This window comes from Sphaerodactylus townsendi, linkage group LG15, assembly GCF_021028975.2.
Source record: "Sphaerodactylus townsendi isolate TG3544 linkage group LG15, MPM_Stown_v2.3, whole genome shotgun sequence".
Classification (NCBI taxonomy): domain Eukaryota; kingdom Metazoa; phylum Chordata; class Lepidosauria; order Squamata; family Sphaerodactylidae; genus Sphaerodactylus; species Sphaerodactylus townsendi.
Window position 1 is genome coordinate 34,446,753 of NC_059439.1, and position 12,896 is coordinate 34,459,648.

The 12,896-nt window shown below is 42.9% G+C and overlaps 2 protein-coding genes across 2 annotated transcripts in view; both read left to right on the top strand.

Annotated features, from left to right (window-relative positions):
* LOC125444921 (vomeronasal type-2 receptor 26-like) overlaps window positions 1–9,668 on the top strand; it is a 35,284-nt gene extending 25,616 nt beyond the window's left edge. Inside the window, exons 2-5 of the mRNA XM_048517688.1 lie at window positions 4,211–5,065; window positions 5,915–6,142; window positions 7,605–7,731; window positions 8,522–9,668. Coding sequence (XP_048373645.1) covers window positions 4,271–5,065; window positions 5,915–6,142; window positions 7,605–7,731; window positions 8,522–9,423 — 2,052 coding nt within the window. The 5' untranslated portion in view covers window positions 4,211–4,270 and the 3' untranslated portion in view covers window positions 9,424–9,668. The remainder of the gene's footprint in view (window positions 1–4,210; window positions 5,066–5,914; window positions 6,143–7,604; window positions 7,732–8,521) is intronic.
* Window positions 9,669–10,292: 624 nt separating this feature from the next.
* The window catches only part of LOC125444385 (vomeronasal type-2 receptor 26-like), a 33,182-nt gene continuing 30,578 nt past the window's right edge, over window positions 10,293–12,896 (top strand). Inside the window, exons 1-2 of the mRNA XM_048516796.1 lie at window positions 10,293–10,549; window positions 12,278–12,455. Coding sequence (XP_048372753.1) covers window positions 10,293–10,549; window positions 12,278–12,455 — 435 coding nt within the window. The remainder of the gene's footprint in view (window positions 10,550–12,277; window positions 12,456–12,896) is intronic.

Consider the following 12,896-nt stretch of genomic DNA (forward strand, 5'->3'; position numbering starts at 1 on the left):
TTAAAAAATACATACAGTAGTAAAATTTTCAGATAAATCAAATGGATTATACACAGCAGGAGATGAACATGCCATATTTCCCCATGAAAAAGTGACCCTCACTGAATTAATCAAATCAGGTGAGGGGCACTTTGAATTATGGAATGACAGGAGAAACCTCAGAAGAGAAATTGCAAATCCATCAAATGGTACCAAACCAAACAAACACACAAAAAATGAGTCTTTGTATCTCACTGACAACCGGCAGGGAGTAAAGAACTGGATTTGCAGGAATCAAATGGATATTTGCTGGTGAAATCCAGAATTTCCCTAGACAGGTATAATATAGTCTACGTACAAAGTTTCTGGCAGACACACACTAAACAGTAATGTAGCCAATGACACCTATTGTGTCATACAGTATCAGCATCACACTTTAACTGTGTTTGCAGTGTTGTGACTCAGAATTATCAGCATATTCTGGCTTTGGCATTTGCCGTTCAGGAGATCAATGAAAACCCCCAGCTGTTTCCCAACATCAGCCTTGGCTTCAACATCTACAACAGCTATTTCAGTGCAAGCAGGACCTATCAGGCGTCCATGGGACTTCTTTCCACATGGGGCAAATTCATCCCAAATTACAGGTGTACCACCCAGAGTCATCCATCAGCTGTCATTGGGGGACCTAGTGCCCCTTTTTGTCACCACATGGCAACCATTCTGAGCACCTACAAGATTCCACAGGTAACATTTGTGCTAAAACCATGGTCTGATATTTCCCATTCTTTCTGATTTTTTTTGACATAGTGCTATGGTTAACAGATGCAAAGAATTGTAGCAGAAATAGAGGAATGAACTGCTTGTAATTTAAATGACAATTTCTGTCCCAGAAAAGTTAGGACAAGGGAATAAAATATACAGTCAGATACTTGGAAAGTACCTGCTGTTTTTACCGGCAGCAAATTTCTCAAGTCACGGGTGCAGTTTATCTCCATAATATATCACCACTTCATAAGAAGGCTGGACGGCAATGAATATTTAGGGAATGGGAGCCGTGCATGCAAAGCTGATGATCCAATATTGAAGTGAGGGTCCATCCAAACATGCCTCTTAATTTAAAGAACATCTCAGTGTTGCAGCTGACATTCTAGTAGGGAAACTGTAGAAGCTCAGGGTGACCCAGGGTGAATTGGGAGATGCCTTTGATCTCTTCCCTTGGTATCTGTTTAAATCTTCAAACGCTCTATGGAGATACAAAGTGATCACTCACTGGTTGAACCACTACCCAGCTAACCAAAAGAAGCAGAATTCACGTGCTTTATAATATCCAATCTTTGGCATAATGAAATTCCAGTCCCTGCCCAGGTCCATCATAAACTCCCACCGTCCATCATTTTCAGGCGATCAATAACATGAATTCTTCATAAATGCTCAGTGAAGTCCCAATTGGAAATCTCAGTAGGAAAGTTTAACAAGGCAAGATTGAGGAGCCAAGCTACCTAAAACCAACACAGAACTGGGGTACACCTGTTAGAGTTTGGGAATTCTCCTCTCTACCTTACTTTCCTTTTAGAACATGATTAATGGCGTCTTCTTCTCTTTTTAGCTTACATATGCTACTACTCCTTTTAAGAATGACCAAAGCCAACCTGCTTCCTTCCATCACATGTTTCCAAATGGGGCTCAACAATATATGGGGATTCTCCTTTTACTGCTGCATTTCAGTTGGACGTGGGTCGGAGTGATTTATGCAAATGATCCTAATGGAGAGAGTTTTGTACAAGATGTGCTTCCCACGTTTTCCAAGAAAAACATCTGCTTCGACTTTATTGAAACATTCCCCAGCATGGCGTTTTCCACTGAGATCGAAGATGCGATATCAGGAGGGAACAAGGTGTTTAAGGCCGCCATGAACAGCTCGGCCAATGCCCTACTTGTCCATGGTGAAACTTCAACCATGGCAGTTATGAGGACATTACTGCATTCTTTAGCATTTGAGAATATAGCTGTGAACACAAAAGTCTGGATCATGACTGCCGAGATGGAGTTTGCATCATTTCCCTTTCAAATAATTTTGAGCATAGACTTCCTCCACGGTGCAATTTCTCTCGCAGTTCCTTCCAAGAATACATTGGGATTCCAGAAATTTATTCAGAAGAGAAAACCTTCCGTGGAAAACGAGGATGGCTTCATCCGGGACTTCTGGGGAAATGCATTTGCCTGTTCTTTTCCTGATTCCATGGAGGAAAATAATAATGGGCCAATCTGTACTGGGAGGGAGAAGTTGGAGAGTCTTCCCAAGACAGTTTTTGAAATGAGCATGACTGGTCAGAGCAACAGTGTATGATGCTGTCTATGCTATCGCGTATGCCCTACAGGCCATACAGTTGCAAAGAGTCAGGCACTCAGCAATGCAGGATACTGAAAGACAGAAGCTTTTGCATCAAAAGGCATGGCAGGTAACATCCAGAAACCTCATCATACCTGTGGGTGCAACATATGCTGGATACCAACAAGATGTCTCAGACTGAAACCTGAGTTTTGACCCGTACATCTTGAGCTTCAGTTTGGCAGCCAGTTCCCTTGGGCTGATGGGTAAATGAAGAGAGTATGAATAATGGTTAGAGGAAAAACAGATGCTTCTGAATGAAAAGCCATTTCAGTTGATTCAGAGTAGTCCATCTGTAGAAATCTCATGTTATTCGTAGGTGCATAAACATGTTTTAGACAGAATGAGATGTCTTTTTACCCACACTGGTGTTATCATGATGGACTACTACGTTTGCCATAGCGTCTACTTTATGCATAACAGATGTGTGGATCTTCCTTTCCGTGATTAGTCTGGCCAGTTACAAGGACTATAATTCACTGGTACCAATCATAATATTTTATATGCTTGTTGATTGACATGTATTTTAGTTTAATTTTCAGATATTCTGGGGATAAAGGTCAAGAAAAACACACATATTGCTATGGAGACTTATTTGGCTTTCTTTGGATTTTCTGAAAAATTGACAATTTATTAAAACAAAATCAAAAAAATATTGAATGCTTTTTGAAGCCCATTCCCAATTGCAATAAAGGGGAATCAAGGCTTCGTTTTGTACCACCCAGAGTCATCCATCAGCTGTCATTGGGGGACCTAGTGCCGTTTTTTGTCACCACATGGCAACCATTCTGAGCACCTACAAGATTCCGCAGGTAACATTTGTGCTGAAAGCATGGTCTGATCTTTTCCCACTCGGTTCGATTTTTGATAGGGTATTATCATTTACAGTTACAAAGAACCATGACAGAAATAGAGGAGTCACCAACTTGTAATTTAAAGGACTATTTCTATCCTAGAAAAGTTGGGACTATGGTACAAATATCCAGACAGATCCTTGGAAATTATTACCTGCTTTGACTGGCAGCAAATTTCTGGGGTCACAGGTGGAGTTTTTCCTCATAATGTTTCAACACATTTCATTAGAAGTCTAGATGGCATTGACTGGGTTAGGGAATGAGAGCCGTGCATGCAAAGCTGGTGATCCAATACTGAACTGAGGGTCCATCCAAACATGTCTCTAGTCTATCAGCCCCCTTAATTTAAAAAACATCTCTGTTAGTGATGCAGATGACATCCTAGTAGGGAAACCACAGAAGCTCAGGGTGACCCAGGGTGAATTGGGAGATGCCTTTGATCTCTTCCCTTGGTTTATGTTCAAATCTTCTGACTCTCTGGCCCCTTCCGCACACGCAAAATAATGCATTTTCAAACCACTTTCACAACTGTTTACAAGTGGATTTTGCTATTCCGCACAGCTTCAAAGAGAACTGAAAGCAGTTTCAAAGTGCATTATTCTGCATGTGCGGAATGAGACTCTGTGAAGGTACGAGCGATGACTCTTTGGGTGAACCTCTACCTGGCTAACAAAAAGAACCAGCATTCACAGCCACTATATGATCCATTTTTGGCATAATGAAATTCTAGTCCCTGCCCACGTTCATCAAAAACTCCCATAATCCAACACTTTCAGGTGAACAACAACATGAACTCTTCTAAAAGGGTCACTGATATCATGAATGGGAATCTCAATAGTCAAGCATATCAAGGAAAGATTGAGGTGCAAAACCAAACGGCATCCATCTCAGAACTGGGATACACGTGTTACCATTTGGGAATTCTCCTCCCTACCTTAATTTACCATTTGTTTTAGAAAAAATTCCTTGCATCTTCTTCTGTTTTTAGGTTACATATGCTGCTACTCCATTTAAGAACGACCAAAGCCAACCTGCTTCCTTCCATCACATGTTTCCAAATGGGGCTCAACAATATATGGGGATTCTCCTTTTACTGCTGCATTTCAGTTGGACGTGGGTTGGGGTGATTTATACAGCTGATCCCAATGGAGAGAGTTTTGTACAAGATGTGCTTCCCACGTTCTCCAAGAAAAACATCTGTTTCGACTTCATTGAAACATTCCCCATCATGACATTTTCCACTGACATTGAAGATGTGATATCGGGAGGGAGCAAAGTATTTAAGGTCGCCATGAACAGCTCAGCCAATGCGTTACTTGTCCATGGTGAAACTTCAACCGTGGCAGTTATGAGAACATTACTGCATTTCTTAGCATTTGAAAATGAACCTATGAAGACAAAAGTCTGGATTATGACTGCTGAGATGGAGTTCACAACATTTCATATTCAAAGAGATTGGAACGTAGGTTTCATTCATGGTGCAATTTCTCTCGCAGTTCCTTCCAAGAAATCATTGGGATTCCAGAAATTTATTCGGAAGAGAAAACCTTTCATGGAAAATGAAGATGGCTTCATCCGGGACTTTTGGGAAAATGCATTTGCCTGTTCTTTTCCTGATTCCATGGAGGACAAGAATGGTGGGCCAATCTGTACTGGGAGGGAGAAACTGGAGAGTCTTCCCAACACAGTGTTTGAAATGAGCATGACTGGCCACAGCAACAGTGTGTATGATGCTGTCTATGCTATCGCCTATGCCTTACAGGCCATGCAGTTGCAAAGAGTCAAGCACTCAGCAATGCAGGATACAGAAAGACAGAAGCTTCTGCATCAAAAGGCATGGCAGGTAACCTCCAGACACATCATCATAAATGTGGGTGCATCATATCCTGGACAGCACACAAAGATGTCTCTCACAGGAAGCCTGAGTTTTGACCTGCACAGCTTGAGCTTCAGTTTGGCAGCCCAGTTCCCTTGGGCTGATGGGTAAATGAAAAAAGTATGAGTAATGGTTAGAGAAAAACAGACGCTTCTGAATCAAAAGCCATTTCAGTTGATTCTGAGTCGTCTATCGGTAGAAATCTCATGTTATGTGTAGGTGCATAAGCATGATCTAGACAGAAGAGTAAGATACCAACACTGGTGTTATCATGATGGTGTTCTAGATCTGCCTTAGCATCCACTTCATGTACAGCAGTTACATGGATCTTCCTTTCAGTGATTAGTCTGGCCAATTACAAGGACTACAATTCACCTGTACCAATCATGTTATTTTATATGCATGTTGATTGCCATGAATAAGTATGTATTTTAGTTTAATTGTCAGATATTCTGGGGGTAAAAGTCAAGAAAAAAGACACACATTTCTATAGAGATTAGGCTTTTTTCAGATTTTCTAAAAAAATACACTTTATTAAAACCAAATCCAAAAAAGAAATTAAACACTTTTTGGGTGCACATTGTACAAAGGGATTCATACTATCTGCTGCATATCAGCCATTTGCTGATCATGTACATAAAGGGTGCTATTTTCCTCCTTCTTCCCTTGTAATTTTCACAGTAATTTCCTGCCAGATCTTAGTGAAAGGACGTTTCTCACCTTGAGCTCTTGATTCTCTTTAAGACAACACTGGCACAGTTGCGTATGCCCACGGTTTGATAAAGCCTATCGCTTGTGCTCCTGCCCCTTGCTTAGCTCCACGTCTTTCTGAGAGGCGTCTCCTTTAACAACAGTGATGAGGGGAAAATTGCCTTCAATCAAAATGGAGAGTTAATAGCTGGATTTGATATTATCAATTGGGTCACGTTCCCAAACCAGTCCTTCCTTCGAGTCAAAGTTGGGCAGATAGATCCTGGAGCTCCCTCACGCAAAGTGTTCTCCATCCACGAAGAAGCCATCACCTGGCCCAGCGGGTTCAACCAGGTAGGGTCAAAGAACATGTCAAGAGGTTTGGTCCATTATTGATACCCTGGAGTTGCCAGTTTGGTTTCTCCCTCCCATGGCAGAAAAAGGGGTAGGTTGTTCAGAGCAATATGGCAGTGCTCTAGGAATCCCCCTATCGCCATGCTAAAACCCACATGGATTGGAAGAATTCCTAAAACATTTTGAAGCCACTTCTGGGTTTAACCAGAATAGATGACCCAGCACTGAACATTGCTGCTTCACACCCCATATGTTTGCTCCAGCAAGAATGAAGATCAGCCACAAGGGCAAGGAACCAGAAATGGGAGATTGTGGCAATGTGGTGAAGCTAACTGCCACAAAGTGACAGGGAGTTTCAGACATCTTGTGAAGAAGAAGAAGAAGTGGAGGAGTTTGGATTTATAGCCTCACTTCTCTCCTGTAAGGAGACTCCCATGGGCTTACAAACTCCTTTCCCTTCCTCTCTCCACAACAGAAACCTTGGGTGCTTCCGCATTGTCGTGCTCGACCTGAGATCGACTAGAGTCCGACCCGAGTCCTCCGCACAGACGTAGCGTCGGACTCGTGTCTGACTCGACTCACCTCCCTCTCGCCATTGAATTTCTCGACTCTACTGGGGAGTTGAGTCGACTGGCGGACTCAGGTTGCACTCGAGCCGAAGCCGACGGAGTGCGGAATCTCCGTCACTCGACTCTGCCATGTAGCCAATCACAACTAAGTATTTCGCCCATGCGCAGAAGGGGAGACTCGTGGCGGCGCGAAAAGCTTTGGGCATGCGCAGAACGGGGGACACAGCAACCAATCGGAACGCAGCACAGGGAGGTGGTCCCGCCTTCTGAGCTCGGCTCCGGAGACACGAGTCGGCTGCTGTGTGGAGGAACGGGAGGACTCGAGTCAAGGTAAGACTCCGCCGACACGAGTCAAACCTGAGTTGACTCGTGTGTCCGGAAGGGCTCTTTGTGAGGTAAGGGTGAGTGTATGAGAGTTCCAAAGAACTGTGACTAGGCCAAGGTCACCTGACAGGAGTGTAGGAATTTGGAAACAATTCTGGTACACCAGATAACACTCTGCCACTCATGAGGTGTAGGGAATAAAACCTGGTTCTCCAGATCAGAAACCACTGCTCATAACCACTAAACCATGAGGGCTGAACATAGCGAATCCCTACCATTAGGATTCTATCTTCCCAAAACAACCATGTGAACCAAACACATTTCCATCTCCCAAAACTGAGGGCTACTAATGAAGGCATAAGGAATGCATAAATGTTGCTCTGGATTGGTATGGAATTGGGTAAAATCGTCCAAGAATGCTTGATGTTGTGAATTTCCAATCAGTGACAAATATATGGTAGACAAGCCTCCATTATGCTTTGGCAGAAAGAGGACACTTGGCTACTGAGTTATTAATCCCATGGTATGTTTTTGAATGCTTCAATATTCTTGTCTTTCCTTTACGACAGACGCAACCCCTTTCCGTATGTAATAAACCATGCCTCTTGGGTCATAGTAGGGCGCAGAAGGAAGGGAAGCCATTTTGCTGTTATGATTGCGTTCCATGTCCAAAAGGGAGGATTTCAAACCAGACAGGTCAGAGATGTTTTCTACACTTTATAATCTTCATGGACTATGTTAAGTGTAATCAGGATCGTGAATATGACAGCAGACAGACACACCTTTTCTGTAATGTGCCAGCTCTTATTCATATTTTAGCCAATACAACGGTAGCTGATAAGACAATAAAGATCTTCATACCCATGAAGTGTTGGGATGGCCTGGGTATTGAGGGATGGGATCTCTGTCTGGTGTGAATTTAATGCGCGAAACTATTTTGCTGTTGCTCTCTGTCTCCGCTTATCTCTCCCGCTCTTAGTGAAGGCGAAATGCTTTGGTCAGTAGTACCGCTGAGAAACTGTATGGTGGGCGGGGGAAGGGCTGTTTGGGTGCTTCATGTAAGAGGCGTCTCGGCTGAGCCAAGCTAGAGACGTCTTGGACCGTGTACAGAACTGATCTGACCTACAATAAAGAAATCATTGTTCATCACAACTGTTTCAATTTTTTGGTTCAAGGAGGTTCTGACAGAAGTGTATGCACAGTTGCGTACATAACCGGCATTGATGGAGACGAGGAAAAATTATTCAGCATACCCATAAAAGTCTTTGACTGGAGTGGAGGCAGCTAGCTTTTGATACTCAGGGATAGCAGACCACCTTCTCTGATTTCTCTCCAGCAGCTTCAGCACCCAATTGAGATGACTTGCTGCAAATATGAGTAGAGAGTTCAAAGTTATCTCCCCACTTCAAACTCTCCGTCCTCATTCAGGACTGAGGGTTGCTGATTGCTTGGCCCTATACTTAGTTACCAACATTTTCTTTTACAGACATGGATTACTGTTTCCCATGTCCAGAAGATCGGTACCCTAACAGTGACCAAGATTCATGCCTTCCCAAAGACATCACCTACCTGTCTTATGAAGAACCTTTAGGCATCAGCTTGGCTATTTTTGGTCTCTCCTTTGCTTTCATCACAACATTGGTCCTTGGCACTTTTGTGAAGCACCAGGACACTCCCATTGTCAAGGCCAACAACCGGAGCCTCTCCTACGTTCTCCTTGTCTCTCTCGTCATGTGCTTCCTGTGTGCTCTGCTCTTCCTTGGCAAACCAGGGAAAGGCACGTGCCTCATCCGTCAAACGGGCTTTGCCGTCACTTTCTCAGTGGCTGTTTCATGTGTGTTGGCCAAAACCATCACTGTGATTCTAGCTTTCATGGCTACCAAGCCAGGGTCCAGCATGAGGAAGTGGGTGGGGAGAAGGCTGGCCAGCTCCATAGTAATCTCCTGTTCCCTTTCCCAAGCCACTCTGTGTACTGTGTGGCTTGCCACCTTTCCTCCCTTCCCACATTTTGACATGCACTCAGTACCTAAAGAAATCATTCTGGAGTGTAACGAAGGGTCAGTGGCCATGTTTTACTGTGTCCTGGCCTTCATGGGCCTCCTGGCACTGGTGAGCTTCACGGTGGCTTTCCTAGCCAGGAAGTTACCCGATAGTTTCCACGAAACCAAATCCATCACCTTCAGCATGCTGGTCTTCTGCAGTGTGTGGGTGACCTTTGTTCCCACCTACTTGAGCACCAAGGGGAAGTCCATGGTGGCCGTGGAGGTCTTCTCCATCTTGGCCTCCAGTGCTGGCTTACTGGGATGTATCTTCTTCCCCAAATGCTACATCATTGTGCTGAGACCTGATCTGAATAAGAAAGAGCAACTATTAAAGAGAATCAATTAAGGACTATACCTGTGTTTTCTGGTGTAGGAAGTCGTGAAGACCAATGTGTGTGCCTAGCGGTGCTACGCCATGGACCCTCTGTCCCTTGTGTTGCTCATACTTATTCTACCCATGAATCCATTCCCTGCTCTAGTCAAGATGGGGCGCTTGGGAATGTTTCTTATCTTTATATGCCTCAGGATGATCACTAAGGCCTTTGCCTGGCCTATATTAATTCCCACTATTCTTACCACTCTTCATTATCACCAAGCCACTATCAATCCAGTTGTACTCTAATTACAGGAATGAACCAGCTCTGTCTGCATTTGGATAAAGCTTATTTTTTAAAAAAAAACATTTTCTTTCCAATGCACAGCATGGGATCGCCATTTTGCACTACAAGGCACCCCAAGAGTTGGTAGATTGAGTAGAAACAGTGCTATCTTAAAAGCAGGATTCCACCAACCCACAATGGGTCACTCCCCCTATAGGTCCTTCACATCTGTATTTTTTTAATTTAATACCATAGATCTGGCAAAGTGGATTTTCTAATGTAATTTTTTTCTCCTGAAAAGCTGAACTTTGTATCACTTGATGTTTCGTTGTCCCAGTTTGCTGAAGTAAACATGATTTCTTCTAAAAATGTCACACAGTTACTAATTCTAGGTTGCGGGCCACGATCTCTACAATTATCCAACATTACTCCTTTCTACCATTCTCTGGGGACATCCAGACCAGGAGAGCAACACGAACGATCCTGTTAATATTCGTACTGAAACTGGATGCAGTGTGCCCTTGGGTGTTTTTTTATTGGGATGTCCTGTAATTGCAGCAGAAAAGTCCATGGCCATTTAAGGGACCTTTTGATGCTAAGAGACATTTCCCTAGCTATGTGGGATCAGGTGAACTGCTGCCCAGGAGTAAAATCATCAAGCAAGAGAGGTCTACTCTTGTATGTTGTGTTAGTGCACCTTCCCTGGGTGGTGTGTGATCTTCAATGCACCATCCTTGACCCTCTCCCAATACTGCACAAGTATCACCAGTCAGGGGGTTTCATCATAGGGGGCATTATTTCTCAGATCTACATCTCTTCTGAGCAGTTAACGTTCCAGACTCATCCTTCCCAGGCAGAAGTTGGTGAACGCTTGTAAGTAGTTGGGCTTTAGGGTGAAATGAATGTGCCACGCATGAAGCTCTCATGACTGCTCCTCATCCTTTGTTGAGCTCCACAGCAACCTCTGTGTCAAAGTGCAGATTTATTTTATTTCACTTTGTGTATCTTCATTCTGTCTTATTCAGTGGTTCCCAGCAGGGGAGCCAGAGATATTCCAGGATACATTAGACTTTATTGCAGGGACTCTGGGAATCCATATGTGTTCTGCGCACTGGCATTTTGATGTGTTTTTTAGGCATTTCTCCATCAACAAATGGTAGTATTAGTATCTAGATGCAGGGGTGGGGAGTCCATGTAATCATTTGATACTAAAAAGTGGCCCTCATTCTCAAAATGTTTAGGTACTACAATTTTAATTCTTAGATAAACCAAAAATGTGTATTAAGAACCAATTCTTTCAGTAATAAAAAATTGTTTCCTTAATATCAGTGAAATCTACTTGCACTACAGAGGAAAATGTGGTTTCTACTGACTACAGAATTTTTGAGCATATTTGTTTATTTCTTCTCTCTATTTCTCGGTCAAATTTCATTCATGGAGAAGATGCCCTTCATAATCTAAAGCCAATTCAAATTCTCTCTTGCAGAATTGAGTTGGGGAGTTTTGAAATGAGTGGGTGAGAGAACCTCTCCCTCCCATCCTTGCCAGAGGGATCTATCTTTCAAGAAAACTGAGGTGTGTAAGAAAGGTAGCTCACTCAGACTCCATAAGATCCTGAAAACAATTTGTCTAGGTTGGGTGGAAGTACTCTTAGAACCTCAGCGATTACTGTTGTGTGAACCGAGAGAGTTTTCATAAGTCTTCTTACATTTAATATATTGTGTTTTTAAACAATTGAGTCTACTCAAAAAAATGTTACATGATACACATCTATCATAAGGGTATAGAAAGGTTTACATTAAAAATACTATAGTAAAATGTTCAGATTAACCAGATGGACTATATCATAAGAACATAAGAACAGACCAGCTGGATCAAACCAGAGTCTATCTAGTTAATCACTCTGCTGCTCGCAGTAGCCCACCAGGTGCCTTTGGGAGCTCACATGCTGGATGTGAAAGCAAGGGCCTTCTGCTGCTGTTGCTCCTGAGCACCTGGTCTGCTAAGGCCTTTGCAATCTCAGATCAAGGAGAATCAAGATTGGTAGCCATAGACAGACTTCTCCTCCATAAATATCCAACAGAAGATGAACATGCTATATTTCCCCAAGGAAAAGTGACCCTCCCTGAATTATTCAAATTAGTTGAGGGGTACTTTGCATTATGGAATGGCAGGATAAACCTCAGCATGTATCCAGGGTCTTCCTAAACCTGATATGCAGAAGGGAAATTGTAAATCCATGGAATGAAACCTAACCAACCAATCAACAACAAAGATGAGTATTTGTATCTCAGTTACAGCTGGTAAAGAACTGGATTTGGACAATTCAAAATTCTGGATTGCTTCTGGTGAAACTCTTAGATTTTCTAGGCTGGTAAAAATATTCTAAATACAAAGTTGCTGGCAGACACACATTAAACAGAAATGCTGTCCATGACACCTATTGTGTCATACAGTATCAGTTTCACACTTTAACTGTGTTTGCAGTGTTGTGACTCAGAATTATCAGCATATTCTGGCTTTGGCATTTGCCGTTCAGGAGATCAATGAAAACTCCCAGCTCTTTCCCAACATCAGCCTTGGCTTCAACATCTACAACAGCTATTTCAGTGCAAGCAGGACCTACCAGGCATCCATGGAACTCCTTTCCACACAGGGTAGATTCATCCCCAACTACAGGTATACCACTCAGAGCCATCCAGCAGCTGTCATTGGAGGACCTAGTGCCCATATTTGTCAACACATGGCAACCACTCTGAGCACCTACAAGATTCCACAGGTAACATTTGTGCTGGAAGCATGGTCTAATATTTCCCATTATTTTCGATTTTTTGATATGGTGTTGTAGTTTACAGCAACAAAGAAGCATAGCAGAAATAGAGGAATGACCTGCTTGTAAATTAAAGGGCATTTTCTGTCCTATAAAAGTCATGACTATGTAATAAAATATCCAATCAGATCGTTGGGAAAAATTGCCTGCTTTGACTGGTGGCAAATTTCTGGGGTCACAGGTGGAATTTATCCCCATAACATTTCAGCACTTCATTAGAAGTCTAGACCCCATTGGTCTGGGAATGGGAGCTATGCACAGGAACTGGGGGTCCATCCAAACATGTCTCTATTCTATCAGCCCTCATAATTTAAAGAGCATCTCTTTTAGTGATGCAGATGACATTCTAGTAGGGAAACCATAGAAGCTCAGGGTGACCCAGGATGAAGG